General features: G+C 38.4%; 2 protein-coding genes across 4 annotated transcripts; both read right to left on the bottom strand.

The window, feature by feature from the left end:
• Positions 1 to 4,183: 4,183 nt before the first annotated feature.
• LOC124260003 lies at positions 4,184 to 7,636 on the bottom strand. Its single transcript, XM_046694231.1, has 5 exons — positions 7,416 to 7,636; positions 7,108 to 7,210; positions 6,826 to 6,981; positions 4,993 to 5,216; positions 4,184 to 4,492 (listed from the first exon to the last, which is right to left on the bottom strand). The coding sequence occupies exons 2-5, from the start codon at positions 7,193 to 7,195 to the stop codon at positions 4,184 to 4,186; spliced, it is 777 nt and encodes a 258-aa protein (XP_046550187.1). The 5' UTR covers positions 7,196 to 7,210; positions 7,416 to 7,636.
• Positions 7,637 to 14,019: 6,383 nt separating this feature from the next.
• On the bottom strand, positions 14,020 to 17,394 carry LOC124260013. Of its 3 annotated transcripts, XM_046694242.1 has the most exons (5): positions 17,169 to 17,391; positions 16,897 to 16,963; positions 16,687 to 16,860; positions 14,860 to 15,081; positions 14,020 to 14,337 (listed from the first exon to the last, which is right to left on the bottom strand). In XM_046694242.1, the coding sequence occupies exons 2-5, from the start codon at positions 16,946 to 16,948 to the stop codon at positions 14,051 to 14,053; spliced, it is 735 nt and encodes a 244-aa protein (XP_046550198.1). In that variant the 5' UTR covers positions 16,949 to 16,963; positions 17,169 to 17,391; the 3' UTR covers positions 14,020 to 14,050. The 3 variants fall into 3 exon arrangements, with proteins under 3 accessions (XP_046550198.1, XP_046550199.1, XP_046550197.1); XM_046694243.1 differs by having other exon boundaries at positions 14,860 to 14,919; positions 16,687 to 16,963; positions 17,169 to 17,394; XM_046694241.1 differs by having other exon boundaries at positions 16,687 to 16,963; positions 17,169 to 17,390.
• Between the last annotated feature and the right edge of the window lie 6,156 nt (positions 17,395 to 23,550).

The raw sequence follows: 23,550 nt of genomic DNA, 5'->3' as shown, positions 1-23,550 counted from the left end.
CAAGCTAAGCATCCCAAACTAAGAATTTTGTTTATTATTCATTTTTAATTCTTAGTCCCCCAGTTTTACTGTACATAACACCCAACTGTCAGACGCTCTCAAGACAAAATCACCAGCATCAGCAAAAATCGCCATATCTCAGCGATCCAGACTGATGAGGTAGCGGGAAATAATGTAAAATTAATTAAATATAGCGACTTTCAACAACTGTCTCACACCCCAGTAGTGAGATGGTGTTCGTGAGAGGGATAAGACTAACTTAAATGTCTACACAGAGTAAACCTTAAAAATTACATATCTTCGTTAATTTGTACAGGAAAGATTGCAAGTTTGCATTGTGTAGTAACATCATACGTTGCACATTTTAGCTTTTCAGGTGCGCGTCAAAATGCATTTGCGTGTCAGCCATATTGGATTCTACAAGTTGCTAATTAGATTACACAGAAAAAAGATCAATCTGCTTAGCTTGCAAATGGGCAAGACCAATTTTCATTAGAACATATCGTTTTCCCAGTTGCTTCTCAATTGTGGCTTCGTTTGGGAGCTTTATTGGGTTGAAGAAAGTATTTCGTCGATAAAGGCAGCATGCAGTGTTGTTTATCGGCTTTAATCATATTAGCAGCGGTGACAGGAGGAGAGCCATGTTTTATTGGTAACTTTCACTTCTCAAGTGCCCGAACTGTGAGTGTCTGCAATATGTTCAGACGTAAAAGAAACTGTTTTCTTGAAAAACCATTATGTATTTACTGCTTACTTTACCATTTTCATATGGATATCCAATTTTAAGACCTTATGTGGTAAAAGATATTTGTATTCCGCTGTATTAGTGACAGTTTTGAAGTTTTGTCTTTTGCCTCCTATCCATATAATCTAATATCTATAATTATATTTTGTCAAAAAACAATTCTTGTGTATTTTACCTGTGTGAATTTCAATCGTATCCCTAGTCAGTAAAACCTAATTCTTCACTTGCTACTCAACAGTGATATGATGACATAGCTGTCTGTAACACAAACTTCCATCCGTCAGATGTGAGAGCAGCCTGAACAAATTAAATCATTTACATATTTCCTTTATATATCGATCCCCTGTAGTTCTGAACATGCGGCTTCTGTGTGTGAATATTAAAATACTTCAGAAGCCAATGTCCTCATGAAAACAACGAGGCATCTATTATATTGTCAAGGTCAGTAGCTAATGGTGATTAAATATAAATTCCCATCTGTGAGTTTACGATAAATGCGTAGTTATTCTGCAGATGACAACAGTTTCTGAACAACGTGTTTGGCTTCGAGATGCGTTTAAGGAATTTTCTTCTGAGGAGACGTGGTGCGAATGATCAAGTGAACTTTGGATCAAAAGTCTCGAAATTGTGGGTCATCAAGAACACTCGCAAGGCCCTGTCCTTTCACAATAAATCATATGCTCTTGTATGCCAGTTGCTCTTCACAATGACCGTTACTGGGGTACGTCTCAGTATTAACACGTGGAATCGCTGAAGACGAGACACTAGCTGTCCACAGTCACTCGTGACGTTCCAGACGTCAAAGCCGACACCAGGAAAGTTAGGCGGGCCGACGAAGGTTCTTTGTTAAGTTTCTTCTACAGTTTGCGTATTTCTCTTTAAATTCACGACACAGAGCAACGTGTTGTTTTATCAGATTGTCATGGTGGGGTTGTGGCGTTGGATGTTTATGGCTTCAAGGAGTTTCCTAATTTTGTAGTCTTGTAGTTTTGTAGTCAAACGCCACAACCCCACCATGAATCGAGATCAAGGTTATTTCATCTCGTCAGCCTATCACCACCTAATCAAACACCACCACCAGTAATCCTTCCCTACCTCCTTTGTCCATCTGGCTTCCATGCTCCCTCCTTTGTGCTTGTAATCACAACTATTGTACGTCAACTCATCAATCGTATAAACTCAACTCTAATCACAATCAATCACTCCGTACATCAACCTCCTCTGCTTTAATCACTTATCAAATATCCAATGTACATCAACCGAGTTGTATATACTCACTATACAGCTATGTATATATTCTCCTTGCTTCAGTTGTTGTATCACTTGCTTGATAACGGTGTTAGTACCTACACCGAAACGACGCACTCATCGCAATAAAGAAGTTGACTATCCATATATATCAGTTTTCCTTCATCTTCACAACTTCTAAAACGCCTCTCAACGAAAAAATCACACAATGGTTACACTTTACGCGGTTGCGTTGTTAAAGATATAAGCCGTTGAGTCATTCACGCAATGGCGTGCTGTTCAATGTAAGGTGTGTGCAACGTAATCATCTGAAATAGATGTGATATATATCCTCCCTCACCGATCACTATATCAGCTGTCGTGCTTATCAAGGGCATTCACCACTGTACACCACTGACACATATCTAGTTTTCAAGTGCATGTACATACGACAAATACGTCATTGTTTCACTGATTATAAGTTCATTTATTTCTGTCCGATATTGGAACATCAAAATATAATAGTTTTAATGATTGGTCCCAACATACGATATAAGTACATTTTCATTGCTATTTTCATTGCACGCCAACGCAATTATTACTTGATTATTAAAATTATTATGCAGTTGCAAAGTAATTATTGTAAACTCCTTTCATCGTTAATTTGATATCTCCTGCTATGTCAATATAACTGCTTTGTCGTTATAAAAGAACACATTTTAAACTTACCTGATGTTATCGTTGTCATTTAAATAATTTGTTTTGCTGTGAAATTTAAGTAACTTGATTAAAGTTTGATATGAGTTCTTTGGACCAAAATTTAAATCATAAGAAACAGTTCATTTATATTATCTGCAAACAATAGAAGCTGGAAGGTGATATTGGTAACGTGCTACATTGATCACCAATGTGTTTGTGTAATAAGAATTTTATATAGAGATGAGGACATTTGAACGAAGACGTCCTTAAATATTTAACTTTCAGAAATATAAATACATGGATAAACAGCACAAATATGTTTATAAATATAGACTTCAAAGAATATAATCTGAACTAAAAATCGCCTGACCCGTTACACGTTGATAAAACAATAAACATGGCTTTAAATGTAGCAACTGTAAAATGGGTAGGAAGTAGAAATGTGAGTATTTCTCTACACTGCACAACACATTTGATATAGATGTGCAACTTCTTTATTATTTACACACGATTATGAAGTTGCACATCTATATCAAATGTGCTGTAATACCCCACCAACTTCTGAATGCCCTTCAAACATCTGTACACTGTGTGTTTACAGGCAGCAGATCTCGGAAGAAAGTATTTTCTACTTTAAGGCTACAGTGATACAAATACGTTCACATTGAAGTGACAGATATGAAGAAACAAACTACTGTGGGCACAAAGACTCATATCAATACACACAACAACCCGTGGAGATCAGGGTGATGTCAATGGAGGCGAAACCAAGAAAACTAATTCACCTCCAAGGTAATAAATCATTCCAGAAACCAGCCATTCGCTTCTCTTTAGCTGGTGAACATATTGTTATTTATCATTCAACAGAAAAAAGGACATGCATGAACGACATGAAACAGGCCGCTCCACCTGAGTTCCCGGAGAGCAAGAGGAGTGTAGTGTGCATGTGTATATTGCTATGTGTACACACAGTTTTATACCATGACATGATTACACATTTAATATTTAATATTTTTAAAATGACAACGTAGCACGTTGGACCGTCGTTTCAAATAATAGTAAGCGTTGTCTTACATTTTACACACCACAATATTAAATATAACAAACGTTTGTTAGACCAGTGCCTACTGCATCTCGCCGCTAGTTCACACACCGGAAGCTAAACTGTTTCCCCATGTTAACGTGGCCCGTAACACATTCACACGTTCCAACTGACATTATGTAGAAATTGATATGGAAATGTGACCGAAAATTGAATAGAAGACATGAAGAAAAACAAACTTCCTTGTGAAATAATTAAGTAGATACATATTTACACCATTTTTAGTTAACTTCTTCGCTATTGTTAATGCGGCTCGCTGAGTAAAGCTGCAAACTTGATGCGGCTTAATGCAGTAATTATTCATTCATCCATTACCTCTTCGCTCGACAATAACGACAAGGCATTTTACAACTCATATACAATAAAACTCGTATGTGTCTTTACAATCAAACAAATGTAGTGTGTTTGTCCTAATTCCTATCTTCTGGGGTAAGCTTGATAGTCTCCCCATCCACTTCCACCTCGTCAATGTCGACCTTCATCAGATGGTTGAGCTTGTTCTTGTCCACAAGGCGATCTCTGTACATGGCGGGGATGAACAGAGTCAAGCGGTAACTGTTTGTTGCCTCGGCCCCCATCACCCGGATAGACTCGGCGGGAATTTCCAGACAACTGGCCAAGCTCTTTACAATCGTGTCAACTTCGTTTCTCTTAGTGAGAGTCTTCCGTACATGTAAATTGACCCTGGCATTACTTCCTGGAACATATATGTTGGTGGACTTGTAACAATGATACAATCAATCGATGTTTACATTATTTGTGCTTTGAACATAACTGCTTCAGGTAAATCTAACGACAGGTTTCGAAAACAAACTAAGATGGGGTCATATTTGGTATGTGGCTTGGGAAAAAGGACAAAGTGAGAACTTCAAATATATCTATTCAGATATTGACAGACCCATACCTATGTTATATTTTGACCTTTAACTCAAACATACTCACAAGCATGTATTTGTGTAAGATGAAATTACTACTGTCAGTTCAAACAAACACACGCTCGGACGCAGCATACAGCATACCGTACGTACAAACGAACACATACACACAATGAGTTTCATCGCATATTCATGGTTGCGGATTTAATTGCCTTTTCAATAGTCTACATGTACCCAGCTTATTGCCATATAAAGGATTTTTGCATTTAACATGGCTGCGGAACATTTTTCATATGTAGGCTTTTCAAACATAAAGTGTAGAGCGACGCTTTGACAAGCATTACCTTTGTATCAATTTTGGAAACTTCAAGATACAGCGTGTCGCCTGAATGGTTCCGGGCAAATTCTGAAACAATGTCAAAGAGATCCTGTCTTTCAATTCGTTTGAGGACAGCTTGAAAAAAGGCCAGGTTTGCGAAGGAGATGAACTTCTTCTCACGGAGATGTGCGAAGAAATGTGATGGCTTGTCGAATTTGGTGATTTCATCTGCAGAGCAGCCATGTTCCCCTGTGAACACATCAAAGATATTACATAACGGCATAAAACATTCCAGAGACTACATACCCGTGCAAAGTGTATTATAGACCTAATTAGTAACACTAAAAAACTCATTGAAAAAACGCAACATCTATAAATATATAGATGTTGTTCTCGTTTTACAATGTTCCAAGCATATCGACTGTGAAACGGGCAATATCATGACACACAGTGAACGAAGTTTTGGTTTGGTAGTTGTTCAACGCCGCTCTCAGCAATATTCCAGCTAAGTGGCGGCTGTCTGTAAATAATCGAGTCAGACAATCAACAGCATGAACATCGATCTATGCAACTGGTATACGTTGATATGTGTCAATCAAGTCACTGAGTCATTTCCTTTGGGATTAAAGACACGACGTCACACATTTTCGACAATGTTTTTGCCTATATTATATATATTGGGACATATGCACTCACTTTAATAGCTTCCTATTGATGCAAACAAAGGCTTATTATCCCTTACGACTTGCCTGAAATCGATAATTTAGACTTCGAGGCGGACAGCTTCCAAACAGAGAACACTTGCCATACATGGAACACTTGCCCCAAGGAACATAACTCTTTGGGGTTCGCTTTTAATAATGTTCGCCGGGAGAGAGCGCGAGTGTCAATTAATGCAACGTTACATTAATTCATTCGAACCTGTTAATTTATATTGCAATCTAAATACGTAATTCTTTTTTGGAATACATCATATTACGCCTCCCTGAGAGGTGATATAGTTAGAATTATTGAGAGAAATACATTACATGTATTTGTTTTTAGAGAAGTGTGGTGTGATATAGTGCCTTTAAGTCTTGATGTCGATACAGAAAGAGAATAATTGAAGCGTTGAAGACGAGGTGCAACCCATGTTCTTTGCGATGAGTATCGAGACCAGAGAACGCATTACATTATATACTAGAGACATTTATTGTGCTTCATTTAAAGTGGTATCGGTCTTACGTTACTGAACATAATATTTTGTTCACTTGATGAATACTCTATTATGGGTCATTGACAAAACAAACACCTGGTAATAGGAGACCGAGCGACACTGTCTTCCTTACGCGCAACTTCTTGTTGGAACCTATTGTTTGCTGCTTACCCACGGTGTAAGCGTTATTTTTAGCAAGGAGTGGTATATTGTAAGCATTATTTGCGGAAAGGTGCTTTTATTACCTACTGATAACAATCCAAACAGTGCACGAGTATCACGCGTCCAACAAACACGAAAACAACCAATTTCAGCGCCGTTCATTAACAGTGTGAATTGACCTTAAAGTCGAAGAGATGTTTTCATAAATATGCATTGACTGATGCATCATTTAATTGTTCAACATTTATATGGAGTAGATGCAACTTTTCCACTATTGTATAAAAAACCTGGGTCGCCTTTATAAACATGATTTCTGATATTAAAGTGCACCGTGAATTCTTAGCTATGAGCTGCAAAGTATGCAACGCTGCGCTTACGGTTCAAAATTCAGTTTAGCGCAGTACCACCTAAACCTAGCTCCTATTGAAAACAGTTTTGTATCTCTCCTGAAAAGATAAAAAATACCATTAACAAAACAAGTGAGAAACAATTTTATCTTACCAATGACATATTGCTGCATACGAGTCAGCTGACCTGTGGTGATTTCTTCACCGGTTGTACAGATTTTATCAGTAAGGTTCTGCAGTGGAATTTCCCTTGCCCATCGCAGCGCCATTTCACCTTCACGATCAGCCCCACCTTCACGATCAGCCCCACCTTCTCGATCACCCCCATCTTCTCGATCACCCCCACCTTCTCGATCAGCGCCACCTCCTCGATCAGCCCTACCTTCACGATCACCCCCACCTTCTCGATCACCCCCACCTTCACGATCAGCCCCACCTTCTCGATCAGCACCACCTTCTCGATCAGCACCACCTTCACGATCACCCCCATCTTCTAGATCAGCCACACCTTCACGATCAGCCATTTCCTTTGACAATGTCTGGAAAAAACATATATTACATTGACACATACATCAACAGTGTTCACATCAGCACATTCAGCGTTGTTGCGAAGATGGATAATGGATAAAACGTGGATTGTTCACACCGTAGGGACGGGTTCGATTCCCTCACATGTATGAGCTGTTAATCCATTCCTACTATCCACATTGTCAAGGTTGCTGGCATGACACCAAAATCACTTACCCAAAAGTAGTTTTTCTCTTTTACCGTACAGTCGATCTCCTTCTACACAGGTACAACTACGTCTTAAACAAGCCGCCGTGAGGCTGAAATAATACCGACACGATGTTAAATTCTGACTCACTAAGCGAGTGACTTATTCGTTCTAGCCACCCGTGTCACAACCACAGTTACAACTGTAACAGTAAGTTTTATGCTATATCAATACTGTATCGACGAGTAGCAATAAAGCTGTAGTCATGTGATAACAGTATTTATTCTATCCTGTATACAGATATAATGCTGACGTACAGTGTGTGTACTTTGTACCTCTGTATGTAGTTGCAATTGATATTTTAATAAGCTATGTAAGCGTGCTATTGTCCACCAAGAGATTATTGTTTGTAGGTTCAATGTGAGCAGCGTAATGAGATATCTTAAAGTAACGGTGTCTCCGTCACATGCCTATCTACCTTCAATCATATTGCAAGCATGAGTCACTATAATGAAAAGAGATCACAGTTTGGTGTAGCCTTAACAATTCATTAAAATTGGTGCTATTTAACAATATTTGCCATATATCCCCCAAGGGTTAACAATTCGAGACCTTACTTCAAATTCAAATCACTGCATTTTATAACATCAATTAAAAGATGATATAAGATAATGCATATGTTTTATTGCCATTACTTCCCAAACCTAAGAGACTGAATGTCTGAATAACGTATAGACGTGTTCAACAGCACCAGTTATCATAGATACACCGGGTGTATGACTTTTATTATTTTACAGAACTGACCCTAGATAATCTGATTGTTTTCATGTGGAAACAGTGTATCTGTTTGAGCGTTTTCGAGTATTTTGTATGCATAATCTGTACTGGTCAGCACACTCCTCTGTCTCCAAAACAAATGGAATAGGGCCATTGTTTGGTGCAGATGTATTCGTTCACCAAACTATAAACATGCATACATCGGGTTAAACTGCATGAAATAGGTTACAGTAGGTTAAATGAGGAACCTAATACTACACACTGATCTTATTCAAGTTCAATATCTCGTTGTAAAAAATATTAAAAAAGAAGACGAAATACAACCTGTTTGCAAAGAACTTTGTAGATATGAAACAATAAACAGTATGTAAAAAATAGCAAAAACCCCATCCTATAATCATAGGAATAAGATAAATGAAAGCAGCAAAAAATTTCTATTTTCTTGAGAAGTGTCTGCTGAGATCAGATTAGATCATGAGCATGTGCTTTGAATGACTAAGAAAAACTGATACGATACGATAACAAAACACAATGGGGTCGGTTGAAGGACCTTTACTGGCAGAATAGGTTATGAATGAATAGTTTAGGTTATCGAATTGGACACTTGAAACTAGAGAATCAAATGAAAATCTGTGTTCCTGGAGAACATGTCCAGCTACTTATGGAACCGCAAGGGTTCATCTCTGGTGTTCCTCGTTAGACCAGGGACTTACAAAACTGAAGGTGTTGATTACATGTGTTCGTTGTTAGAATCTCCAGCTACTTACGAAACAGAAGGTGTTCATTACATGTGTTCGTTGTTAGAATCTCCAGCTACTTACGAAACTGAAGGTGATGATTACATGTGTTCGTTGTTAGAATCTCCAGCTACTTACGAAACAGAAGGTGTTCATTACATGTGTTCGTTGTTAGAATCTCCAGCTACTTACGAAACAGAAGCTGTTCATTACATGTGTTCGTTGTTGGAATCTCCAGCTACTTACGAAACAGAAGGTGATGATTACATGTGTTCGTTGTTAGAATCTCCAGCTACTTACGAAACAGAATGTGTTGATTACATGTGTTCGTTGTTAGAATCTCCAACTACTTTCGAAACAGAAGGTGTTGATTACATGTGTTCGTTGTTAGAATCTCCAGCTACTTACGAAACTGAAGGTGATGATTACATGTGTTCGTTGTTAGAATCTCCAGCTACTTACGAAACAGAAGCTGTTGATTACATGTGTTCGTTGTTAGAATCTCCAACTACTTTCGAAACTGAAGGTGATGATTACATGTGTTCGTTGTTAGAATCTCCAGCTACTTACGAAACAGAAGCTGTTGATTACATGTGTTTGTTGTTAGAATCTCCAACTACTTTCGAAACTGAAGGTGATGATTACATGTGTTCGTTGTTAGAATCTCCAGCTACTTACGAAACTGAATGTGTTGATTACATGTGTTCGTTGTTGGAATCTCCAGCTACTTACGAAACAGAATGTGTTGATTACATGTGTTCGTTGTTGGAATATCCAGCTACTTACGAAACAGAAGGTGTTGATTACATGTGTTCTGATGGAACCTCCGGTTAGATATAGCAGCATTACAGTTGATAAAACGTATTCCTTGGAATCTCAATGTTTTTATATCTCAGGGTTCATTACGTTTGTTCTTTGTAAGAATTCCATGTTATTAATTAAACTGACAGATTGCCATGTTCATCTTTAGCCTAACAAGCTAAGCATCCCAAACTAATAATTTTGTTTATTATTCATTTTTAATTCTTAGTCCCCCAGTTTTACTGTACATAACACCCAATTGTCAGACGCTCTCAAGACAAAATCACCAGCATCAACAAAAATCGCCATATCTCAGCGATCCAGACTGATGAGGTAGCGGGAAATAATGTAAAATTAATTAAATATAGCCACTTTCAACAACTGTCTCACACCCCAGTAGTGAGATGGTGTTCGTGAGAGGGATAAGACTAACTTAAATGTCTACACAGAGTAAACCTTAAAAATTACATATCTTCGTTAACTTGTACAGGAAAGATTGCAAGTTTGCATTGTGTAGCAACATCATACGTTGCTCATTTTAGCTTTTCAGGTGCGCGTCAAAATGCATTTGCGTGTCAGCCATATTGGATTCTACAAGTTGCTAATTAGATTACACTGAAAAAAGATCAATCTGCTTAGCTTGCAAATGGGCAAGACCAATTTTCATTAGAACATATCGTTTTCCCAGTTGCTTCTCAATTGTCGCTTCGTTTGGGAGCTTTATTGGGTTGAAGAAAGTATTTCGACGATAAAGGCAGCATGCAGTGTTGTTTATCGGCTTTAATCATATTAGCAGCGGTGACAGGAGGAGACCCATGTTTTATTGGTAACTTTCACTTCTCAACTGCCTGAACTGTGAGTGTCTGCAATATGCTCAGACGTAAAAGAAACTGTTTTCTTGAAAAACCATTATGTATTTACTGCTTACTTTACCATTTTCATATGGATATCGAATTTTAATACCTTATGTGGTAAAAGATATTTGTATTCCGCTGTATTAGTGACAGTTTTGAAGTTTTGTCTTTTGCCTCCTATCCATATAATCTAATATATATAATTATATTTTGTCAAAAAACAATTCTTGTGTATTTTACCTGTGTGAATTTCAATCGTATCCCTAGTCAGTAAAACCTAATTCTTCACTTGCTACTCAACAGTGATATGATGACATAGCTGTCTGTAACACAAACTTCCATCCGTCAGATGTGAGAGCAGCCTGAACAAATTAAATCATTTACATATTTCCTTTTATAAATCGATCCCCTGTAGTTCTGAACATGCGGCTTCTGTGTGTGAATATTAAAATACTTCAGAAGCCAATGTCCTCATGAAAACAACGAGGCATCTATTATATTGTCAAGGTCAGTAGCTAATGGTGATTAAATATAAATTCCCATCTGTGAGTTTACGATAAATGCGTAGTTATTCTGCAGATGACAACAGTTTCTGAACAACGTGTTTGGCTTCGAGATGCGTTTTAGGAATTTTCTTCTGAGGAGACGTGGTGCGAATGATCAAGTGAGCTTTGGATCAAGTCTCGAAATTGTTGGTCATCAAGAACACTCGCATGGCCCTGTCCTTTCACAATAAATCATATGCTGTTGTATGCCAGTTGCTCTTCACAATGACCGTTACTGGGGTACGTCTCAGTATTAACACGTGGAATCGCTGAAGACGAGACACTAGCTGTCCACAGTCACTCGTGACGTTCCAGACGTCAAAGCCGACACCAGGAAAGTTAGGCGTGCCGACGAAGGTTCTTTGTTAAGTTTCTTCTACAGTTTGCGTATTTCTCTCTAAATTCACGACACAGAGCAACGTGTTGTTTTATCAGATTGTCATGGTGGGGTTGTGGCGTTGGATGTTTATGGCTTCAAGGAGTTTCCTAATTTTGTAGTCTTGTAGTTTTGTAGTCAAACGCCACAACCCCACCATGAATCGAGATCAAGGTTATTTCATCTCGTCAGCCTATCACCACCTAATCAAACACCACCACCAGTAATCCTTCCCTACCTCCTTTGTCCATCTGGCTTCCATGCTCCCTCCTTTGTGCTTGTAATCACAACTATTGTACGTCAACTCATCAATCGTATAAACTCAACTCTAATCACAATCAATCACTCCGTACATCAACCTCCTCTGCTTTAATCACTTATCAAATATCCAATGTACATCAACCGAGTTGTATATACTCACTATACAGCTATGTATATATTCTCCTTGCTTCAGTTGTTGTATCACTTGCTTGATAACGGTGTTAGTACCTACACCGAAACGACGCACTCATCGCAATAAAGAAGTTGACTATCCATATATATCAGTTTTCCTTCATCTTCACAACTTCTAAAATGCCTCTCAACGAAAAAATCACACAATGGTTACACCTTACGCGGTTGCGTTGTTAAAGATATAAGCCGTTGAGTCATTCACGCAATGGCGTGCTGTTCAATGTAAGGTGTGTGCAACGTAATCATCTGAAATAGATGTGATATATATCCTCCCTCACCGATCACTATATCAGCTGTCGTGCTTATCAAGGGCATTCACCACTGTACACTACTGACACATATCAAGTTTTCAAGTGCATGTACATACGACAAATACGTCATTGTTTCACTGATTATAAGTTCATTTATTTCTGTCCGATATTGGAACATCAAAATATAATAGTTTTAATGATTGGTCCCAACATACGATATAAGTACATTTTCATTGCTATTTTCATTGCACGCCAACGCAATTATTACTTGATTATTAAAATTATTATGCAGTTGCAAAGTAATTATTGTAAACTCCTTTCATCGTTAATTTGATATCTCCTGCTATGTCAATATAACTGCTTTGTCGTTATAAAAGAACACATTTTAAACTTACCTGATGTTATCGTTGTCATTTAAATAATTTGTTTTGCTGTGAAATTTAAGTAACTTGATTAAAGTTTGATATGAGTTCTTTGGACCAAAATTTAAATCATAAGAAACAATTCATTCATATTATCTGCAAACAATAGAAGCTGGATGGTGATATTGGTAACGTGCTACATTGATCACCAATGTGTTTGTGTAATAAGAATTTTATATAGAGATGAGGACATTTGAACGAAGACGTCCTTAAATATTTAACTTTTAGAAATATAAATACATGGATAAACAGCACAAATATGTTTATAAATATAGACTTCAAAGAATATAATCTGAACTAAAAATCGCCTGACCCGTTACACGTTGATAAAACAATAAACATGGCTTTAAATGTAGCAACTGTAAAATGGGTAGGAAGTAGAAATGTGAGTATTTCTCTACACTGCACAACACATTTGATATAGATGTGCAACTTCTTTATTATTTACACACGATTATGAAGTTGCACATCTATATCAAATATGCTGTATTACCCTACCAACTTCCGAATGCCCTTCAAACATCTGTACACTGTACACAGGCAGCAGATCTCGGAAGAAAGTATTTTCTACTTTAAGGCTACAGTGATACAAATACGTTCACATTGAAGTGACAGATATGAAGAAACAAACTACTGTGGGCACAAAGACTCATATCAATACACACAACAACCCGTGGAGATCAGGGTGATGTCAATGGAGGCGAAACCAAGAAAACTAATTCACCTCCAAGGTCATAAATCATTCCAGAAACCAGCCATTCGCTTCTCTTTAGCTGGTGAACATATTGTTATTTATCATTCAACAGAAAAAAGGACATGCATGAACGACATGAAACAGGCCACTCCACCTGAGTTCCCGGGAGCAAGAGGGTGTGTAGTGTGCATGTGTATATTGCTATGTGTACACACAGTTTTATACCATGACATGATTACACATTTAATATTTAATATTTTTAAAATGACAACGTAGCACGTTGGACCGTCGTTTCAAATAATAGTAAGCGTTGTCTTACATTTTACACACCACAATATTAAATATAACAAACGTTTGTTAGACCAGTGCCTACTGCATCTCGCCGCTAGTTCACACACCGGAAGCTAAACTGTTTCCCCATGTTAACGTGGCCCGTAACACATTCACACGTTCCAACTGACATTATGTAGAAATTGATATGGAAATGTGACCGAAAATTGAATAGAAGACATGAAGAAAAACAAACTTCCTTGTGAAATAATTAAGTAGATACATATTTACACCATTTTTAGTTAACTTCTTCGCTATTGTTAATGCGGCTCGCTGAGTAAAGCTGCAAACTTGATGCGGCTTAATGCAGTAATTATTCATTCATTCATTACCTCTTCGCTCGACAATAACGACAAGGCATTTTACAACTCATATACAATAAAAGTTTGTGTCTTTACAATCAAGCAAATGTAGTGTGTTTGTCCTAATTCCTATCTTCTGGGGTAAGCTTGATAGTCTCCCCATCCACTTCCACCTCGTCAATGTCGACCTTCATCAGATGGTTGAGCTTGTTCTTGTCCACAAGGCGATCTCTGTACTTGGCGGGGATGAACAGAGTCAAGCGGTAACTGTTTGTTGCCTCGGCCCCCATCACCCGGATAGACTCGGCGGGAATTTCCAGACAACTGGCCAAGCTCTTTACAATCGTGTCAACTTCGTTTCTCTTAGTGAGAGTCTTCCGTACATGTAAATTGACCCTGGCATTACTTCCTGGAACATATATGTTGGTGGACTTGTAACAATGATACAATCAATCGATGTTTACATTATTTGTGCTTTGAACATAACTGCTTCAGGTAAATCTAACGACAGGTTTCGAAAACAAACTAAGATGGGGTCATATTTGGTATGTGGCTTGGGAAAAAGGACAAAGTGAGAACTTCAAATATATCTATTCAGATATTGACAGACCCATACCTATGTTATATTTTGACCTTTAACTCAAACATACTCACAAGCATGTATTTGTGTAAGATGAAATTACTACTGTCAGTTCAAACAAACACACGCTCGCACGCAGCATACAGCATACCGTACGTACAAACGAACACATACACACAATGAGTTTCATCGCATATTCATGGTTGCGGATTTAATTGCCTTTTCAATAGTCTACATGTACCCAGCTTATTGCCATATAAAGGATTTTTGCATTTAACATGGCTGCGGAACATTTTTCATATGTAGGCTTTTCAAACATAAAGTGTAGAGCGACGCTTTGACAAGCATTACCTTCATCAATTTTGGAAACTTCAAGATACAGCGTGTCGCCTGAATGGTTCCGGGCAAATTCTGAAACAATGTCAAAGAGATCCTGTCTTTCAATTCGTTTGAGGACAGCTTGAAAAAAGGCCAGGTTTGCGAAGGAGATGAACTTCTTCTCACGGAGATGTGCGAAGAAATGTGATGGCTTGTCGAATTTGGTGATTTCATCTGCAGAGCAGCCATGTTCCCCTGTGAACACATCAAAGATATTACATAACGGCATAAAACATTCCAGAGACTACATACCCGTGCAAAGTGTATTATAGACCTAATCAGTAACACTAAAAAACTCATTGAAAAAACGCAACATCTATAAATATATAGATGTTGTTCTCGTTTTACAATGTTCCAAGCATATCGACTGTGAAACAGGCCATATCATGACACACACAGTGAACGAAGTTATGGTTTGGTAGTTGTTCAACGCCGCTCTCAGCAATATCCCAGCTAAGTGGCGGCTGTCTGTAAATAATCGAGTCAGACAATCAACAGCATGAACATCGATCTATGCAACTGGTATACGTTGATATGTGTCAATCAAGTCAGTGAGTCATTTCCTTTGGGATTAAAGACACAACGTCACACATTTTCGACAATATTTTTGCCTATATTATATATATTGGGACATATGCACTCACTTTAATAGCTTCCTATTGATGCAAAAAAAAGGCTTATTATCCCTTACGACTTGCCTGAAATCGATAATTTAGACTTCGAGGCGGACAGCTTCCAAACAGAGAACACTTGCCATACATGGAACACTTGCCCCAAGGAACATAACTCTTTGGGGTTCGCTTTTAATAATGTTCGCCGGGAGAGAGCGCGAGTGTCAATTAATGCAACGTTACATTAATTCATTCGAACCTGTTAATTTATATTGCAATCTAAATACGTAATTCTTTTTTGGAATACATCATATTACGCCTCCCTGAGAGGTGATATAGTTAGAATTATTGAGAGAAATACATTATTTGTTTTTAGAGAAGTGTGGTGTGATATAGTGCCTTTAAGTCTTGATGTCGATACAGAAAGAGAATAATTGAAGCGTTGAAGACGAGGTGCAACCCATGTTCTTTGCGATGAGTATCGAGACCAGAGAACGCATTACATTATATACTAGAGACATTTATTGTGCCTCATTTAAAGTGGTATCGGTCTTACGTTACTGAACATACTATTTTGTTCACTTGATGAATACTCTATTATGGGTCATTGACAAAACAAACACCTGGTAATAGGAGACCGAGCGACACTGTCTTCCTTACGCGCAACTTCTTGTTGGAACCTATTGTTTGCTGCTTACCCACGGTGTAAGCGTTATTTTTAGCAAGGAATGGTATTTTGTAAGCATTATTTGCGGAAAGGTTTCTTTTATTACCTACTGATAACAATCCAAACAGTGCACGAGTATCGCGCGTCCTACAAACACGAAAAAAAACAAATTCAGCGCCGTTCATTAACAGTGTGAATTGACATTAAAGTCGAAGAGATGTTTTCATAAATGTGCATTGACTGATGCATCATTTAATTGTTCAACATTTATATGGAGTAGATGTAACTTTTCCACTTTGTATACAAAACCTGGGTCGCCTTTATAAACATGATTTCTGATATTAAAGTGCACCGTGAATTCTTAGCTATGAGCTGCAAAGTATGCAACGCTGCGCTTACGGTTCAAAATTCAGTTTAGCGCAGTACCACCTAAACCTAGCTCCTATTGAAAACAGTTTTGTATCTCTCCTGAAAAGATAAAAATACCATTAACAAAACAAGTGAGAACCAAGTTTGTCTTACCAATGACATATTGCTGTATACGAGTCAGCTGACTTGTGGTGATTTTTTCACCTGTTTCACAGATTTCATCAATAAGGTTCTGCAGTGGCATTTCCCTTGCCCATCGCAGCGCCATTTCACCTTCACGATCACCCCCACCTTCACGATCAGCCCCACCTTCTCGATCAGCCCCACCTTCACGATCAGCCCCACCTTCACGATCGCCCCCACCTTCTCGATCAGCCCCACCTTCACGAGCAGCCCCACCTTCACGAGCAGCCATTTCCTTTGACAATGTCTGGAAAAAACATATATTACATTGACACATACATCGACAGTGTTCACATCAGCACATTTAGCGTCGTTGCGAAGATGGATAATGGATAAAACGTGGATTGTTCACACCGTAGGGACGGGTTCAATTACCTCACATGTATGAGCTGTTAATCCATTCCTACTGTCCACTTTGTCAAGGTCGCTGGCATGACACTAAAATCACTTACCCAAAAGTAGTTTTTCTCTTTTACCGTACAGTCGATCTCCTTCTACACAGGTACAAGTACGTCTTAAACAAGCCGCCGTGAGGCTGAAATAATACCGACGCGATGTTCGTAAGCGAGTGACGTATTCTTTCTTGCCACCCGTGTCACAACTGTAACAGTAAGTTTTATGCTATATCAATACCGTATCGACGAGTATCAATAAAGTTGTAGCCATGTGATAACACTATTTATTCTATCCTGCATACAGATATAATGCTGACGTACAGTGTGTGTACTTTGTACTGCTGTTTCTGTATCTGCTAGTTACTAACGCAAGCGATCATTTTAATGTAAGTGTAAATATGTACATGTAGTTGTAATTGATATTTTGATAGCGTGGTAGCGTGCTATTGATAGCATGGTAGCGTGCTATTGTCCACCAAGAGATTATTGATTGTAGGTTCAATGTGAGCAGCGTAATGTGATGCAAGCAATGAGATCTCTGAAAGTAACGATGTCTCCGTCACATGCCTATCTACCTTCATTCATATTGCAAGCATGAGTCACTATAATGAAAAGAGATCACAGTTTGGTGTAGCCTTAAGAATGGTGCTATTTAACAATATTTGCCGTATATACCCCAAGGGTTAAAGATTCGAGACCTTACTTCAAATTCAAATCACTGCATTTTATAACATCAATTAAAAGATGATATAAGATAATGCATATGTTTTATTGTCATTTCTTCCCAAACCTAAGAGACTGAATGTCTGAATAACGTATAGACGTGTTCAACAGCACCAGTTATCATGGATACACCTGGTGTATGACTTTTATTATTTTACAGAACTGACCCTAGATAATCTGATTGTTTTCATGTGGAAACAGTGTATCTGTTTGAGCGTTTTCGAGTATTTTGTATGCATAATCCGTACTGGTCAGCACACTCCTCGGTCTCCAAAACAAATGGAATAGGGCCATTCTTTGGTGCAGATGTATTCGTTCACCAAACTATAAACATGCATACATCGGGTTAAACTGCATGAAATAGGTTACAGTAGGTTAAATGAGGAACCTAATACTACACACCGATCTTATTAAAGTTAAATATCTCGTTTAAAAAGATATTAAACAAGAAGACGAAATACAACTGTTTGCAAAGAACTTTGTTGATATGAAACAATAAACAGTATGTCAAAAATAGCAAAACGCCCATCCTATAATCAAAGGAATAAGATAAATGAAAGCAACAAAACATTTTCTATTATCTTGAGAAATGTCTGCTGAGATCAGATTAGATCATGAGCATGTGCTTTGAATGACTAAGAAAAACTGATACGATACGATAACAAAACACAATGGGGTCGGTTGAAGGACCTTTACTTGCAGAATAGGTTATGATTGAATAGTTTAGGTTATCGAACTTGATATCTTGAAACCAGAGAATCAAATGAAAATCTGTGATCCTGGGGAACATGTCCAGCTACTTATGGAACCGCAAGGTTTCATGTCTGGTGTTCCTCGTTAGACCAGGGAGTTACGAAACTGAAGGTGTTGATTACATGTGTTCGTTCTTAGAATCTCCAGCTACTTACGAAACTGAAGGTGTTGATTACATGTGTTCGTTGTTAGAATCTCCAGCTACTTACGAAACAGAAGGTATTGATTACATGTGTTTGTTTTTGGAATCTCCAGCTACTTACAAAACAGAAGGTGTTGATTACATGTGTTTGTTGTTGGAATCTCCAGCTACTTACGAAACAGAAGGTGATGATTACATGTGTTCGTTGTTAGAATCTCCAGCTACTTACAAAACAGAAGGTGTTGATTACATGTGTTCGTTGTTGGAATCTCCAGCTACTTACAAAACAGAAGGTGATGATTACATGTGTTCGTTGTTAGAATCTCCAGCTACTTACGAAACTGAAGGTGTTGATTACATGTGTTCGTTGTTGGAATCTCCAGCTACTTACAAAACAGAAGGTGATGATTACATGTGTTCGTTGTTGGAATCTCCAGCTACTTACGAAACAGAAGGTGATGATTACATGTGTTCGTTGTTGGAATCTCCAGCTACTTACAAAACAGAATGTGTTGATTACATGTGTTTGTTGTTAGAATCTCCAGCTACTTACAAAACAGAAGGTGATGATAACATGTATTTGTTGTTAGAATCTCCAGCTACTTACAAAACAGAAGGTGTTGATTACATGTGTTCTGGTTGAACCTCCGGTTAAATATAGTAGTATTACAGTTGATAAAACGTATTCCTTGGAGTCTCAATTTTTCTTATATCTCAGTGTTCATTACGTTGTTCTTTGTAAGAATTCCATGTTACTAATTAAACTGACAGATTACCATGTTCATCTTGAGCCTAACAAGCTAAGCATCCCAAACTAATATAGTTTTGTTTATTATTCATTTTTAATTCTTAGTCCCCCAGTTTTACTGTACATAACACCCAATTGGTCAGACGCTCTCAAGACAAAATCACCAGCATCAGCAAAAATCGCCATATCTCAGCGATCCAGACTGATGAGGTAGCGGGAAATAATGTAAAGTTAATTAAATATAGCGACTTTCAACAACTGTCTCAGACCCCAGTAGTGAGATGGTGTTCTTGAGAGGGATAAGACTAACTTACATGTCTACATGTTTACATATCTGCATTAATTTGTACAGGAAAGATTGCAAGTTTGCATTGTGTAGTAATATCATACGTTGCACATTTTAGCTTTTCAGGTGCGCGTCAAAATGCATTTGCGTGTCAGCCATATTGGATTCTACAAGTTGCTAATTAGATTACACTGAAAAAAGATCAATCTGCTGACCAATTTTCATTAGGCGATGAACATATCGTTTTCCCAGTTGCTTCTCAATTGTCGCTTCGTTTTGGAGTTTTATTGGGTTGAAGAAAGTATTTCGTCGATAAAGGCAGCGTGCAGTGTTGTTTATCGGCTTTAATCATATTAGCAGCGTTGACAGGAGGAGAGCCATGTTTTATTGGTAACTTTCACTTCTCAACTGCCTGAACTGTGAGTGTCTGCAATATGCTCAGACGTAAAAGAAACTGTTTTCTTGAAAAACAATTATGTATTTACTGCTTACTTTACCATTTTCATATGGATATCCAATTTTAAGACCTTATGTCGAAAACGATGCTTGTATTCCGCTGTATTAGTGACAGTTTTGAAGTTTTGTCTTTTACCTCCTATCCATATAATCTAATATATATAATTATATTTTGTCAAAAAAACAATTCTTGTGTATTTTACCTGTGTGAATTTCTATCGTATCCCTAGTCTGTAAAACCTAATTCTTCACTTGCTACTCAACAGTGATATGGTTGGATGCAGTGGTTACATAGCTGTCTGTAACACAAACTTCCATCCGTCAGATGTGAGAGCAGCCTGAACAAATTAAATCATTTACATATTTCCTTTTATAAATCAATCCCCTGTAGTTCTGAACATGCGGCTTCTGTGTGTGAATAATACTTCAGAAGCCAATGTCCTCATGAAAACAACGAGGCATCTATTATATTTTCAAGGTCAGTAGCTAATGGTGATTAAATATAAATTCCTATCTGTGAGTTTACGATAAATGCATACTTATTCTGCAGATGACAACAGTTTCTGAACAACGTGTTTGGCTTCGAGATGCGTTTTAGGAATTTTCTTCTTAGGAGACGTGGTGCGAATGATCAAGTGAGCTTTGGATCAAAAGTCTCGAAATTGTGGGTCATCAAGAACACTCGTATGGCCCTGTCCTTTCACAATAAATCATATGCTGTTGTATGTCAGTTGCTCTTCACAATGACCGTTACTGGGGTACGTCTCAGTATTAACACGTGGAATCGCTGAAGACGAGACTCTGTCCACAGCCACTGGTGACGTTCCAGACGTCAAAGCCGACACCAGGAAAGTTAGGCGTGACGACGAAGGTTCGTTGTTAAGTTACTTCTACAGTTTGCGTATTTCACTTTAAATTCACGACACAGAGCATCGTGTTCTTTTATTAGATTGTCACATTTACATTTTAAACGCCAAAGTGGCAGCTAACCTCAGAATTCCCCATCTCCCTTGTGAAAGTCGGTATATGAAGGGGCCGCTATTTTGTAGTCATGCATGCTGGGCAGATAAAAAACGGAAGAAAATGTCACTTTTGTGAGTTTCGTGAGGAACGCCACAGAATCAGTTCTATCTATAGTCCACTATACTGACTGACTGACTGAGTTTAGTTTTACGCCGCTTTTAGCAATATTCCAGCAATATCACGGCGGGGACACCAGAAATGGGCTTCACACATTGTGCCCATGTGGGGGAATCGAACCCGGGTCTTTGGCGCGACGAGCCAACGCTTTAACCACTAGGCTACCCCACCGCCCCAGTCCACTATACGGTAAGTAGGAAATACTATTGTAATACGCATCCTTTTTAAAGCGGGGCGGTGGAGTAGCCTAGTGGTTAAAGCTTTCGCTCGTCATGCTGAAGATCTGGGTTCGATTCCCCACATGGGTACAATTTGTGAAGCCCATTTCTGGTGTCCTCCCGCCGTGATAATTCTGGACTATTGCTGAAACCGGCGTAAAATTAAACTCACTGACTTTAAAGCGGACTGCGGCTCAGCTGTGTACCGCGCAGTTCTGTCATGATAATGCCTACCTCTTATACCTCTCATGCTTCACACAAATGCTATAAATGTTCAACATTTCACATCTTGTTTCGCAGTAAACTTCAGATTGCATTTCACTTCCTTTTAGACCTATTGGTCTGAACCTCTGAAATATAGAGGTAAGTTTGTATACTTACTTAAAGCATAATTAGTACGTCGTGTCCCATGGAAATACGTTTGCCCTCACGTTTGCACAAAGTTGAAAAATAATATCTTTAACATAACCAAACTTGTTTTTTTCTGTGACTGAATGCAATATTTTGAAGTGATTGATTTTTAGTTTACAAAACGAATATGTGTTTTGTCTGCAACAAAACCTGATGGAATGTCATGTATAAAACCAGAAGACAGTCAGGGTTGAGGCATTAATTGTGGGGTAAAATGATAGTAATATAATGCAAAACAGTCTTACGTATCGGACTTAGTGTTAATTCCAAAACAGATCCGCCATTGCACCATTAAATAATTCTCACTCTTCACTGAACACGCTTTCCACTACGAACAGCTGCACCCGTCGTTCGTATAGTTGTACTTCCAAATCACAACATGACCCCTTGTCAAGAGCGTCTGCAAGATAGTTCCTTCAAACTTCCATCCCACCAACTGTTGTGTAGCCACAGTGTTAGATACACCTGTTGTAGAGGCTTGTCACACTTTCCGTCCAATAGCCAATCATCTCCACATTCTCGTCATGGCCTCAATCGGACACCAACATGGGATGATTGCAGGAACTGTAAAAGATGCATGGGATCCTTCATCAAACTCAGCAACAAAGTTGTGGCCATCTTAATTCCTATGGTTATATACTACGTTTATAACGAACCGACAGGGTGACTACTTTTGTTACGAACTACAGTTAGCGTTTTAACTCGTAAGTGAGTGAGTGAATTTAGTTTTACGCCGCTTTTAGCAATATTCCATCAATGTCACGGCGGGGGACATCAGAAATGGGCTTCACACATTGTACCCATGTGGGGAATCGAACCCGGGTCTTCGGCGTGACGAGCGAACGCTTTAACCACTAGGCCATCCCACCGCCCCTAGTGTTCTTTAAACTGCAATTGGGAGTAAAGGTACACGAACTTGTTGAGATACTAGCCTGCAAAAAAACATTCTCTCAACGTCTAGTTGGAATAATCTGGTTGTAAGGAAAGATCTTCTTTAACTGTCTGATTTTTGCCTTCTGTGTTTGAAAAGGATAATCGTGACTGAAGAAATACTCAACTTATTGTTTTCACATCATCAAAGACGAGAAACTTAAATTCACTTGAAAATCCACACATCTGGACACACACGTGGTTTTGTCGTTCTCTTCTACTGTCATTCGTTTCTTCTGACTTCTTGGATCTTTTCTCTTGAGGTATTTAGATCAGCATGTGTGATCAAGGTTACAACACTCAAGGCCTCAGTAAAGCTGTTGAGAGGTTTTATGGTAGACATGTGGAGGGAATTTCCAAATTTGATGCATCAGTGACAAAAATGATGTCCGATGCAATTCCCTATTTTGACTTACACCATACGTTCCCGAATTATTTCAGGTGAACAAATGACTAGACATAAGCATATGTTTATGACGGGTGCCACCGGTAGGACAGGATACACTCACCTTTTCGCGAACAACTGGTAGCATTCGCTCTCCGTCAATAACGGGGTGCAAATGGCTCACAAAAATATTGAACAAGTAAACAAGTTGTATTTGAGTAAAATCATTTATTTTGCCAAGGTAACA

Source organism: Haliotis rubra, unplaced genomic scaffold (assembly GCF_003918875.1).
Source record: "Haliotis rubra isolate DU_JTF1 unplaced genomic scaffold, ASM391887v1 Scf747, whole genome shotgun sequence".
Taxonomy (NCBI): domain Eukaryota; kingdom Metazoa; phylum Mollusca; class Gastropoda; order Lepetellida; family Haliotidae; genus Haliotis; species Haliotis rubra.
Note: the sequence above shows the minus strand (reverse complement) of the source record. Positions and strands in the feature narration are given on the sequence as shown.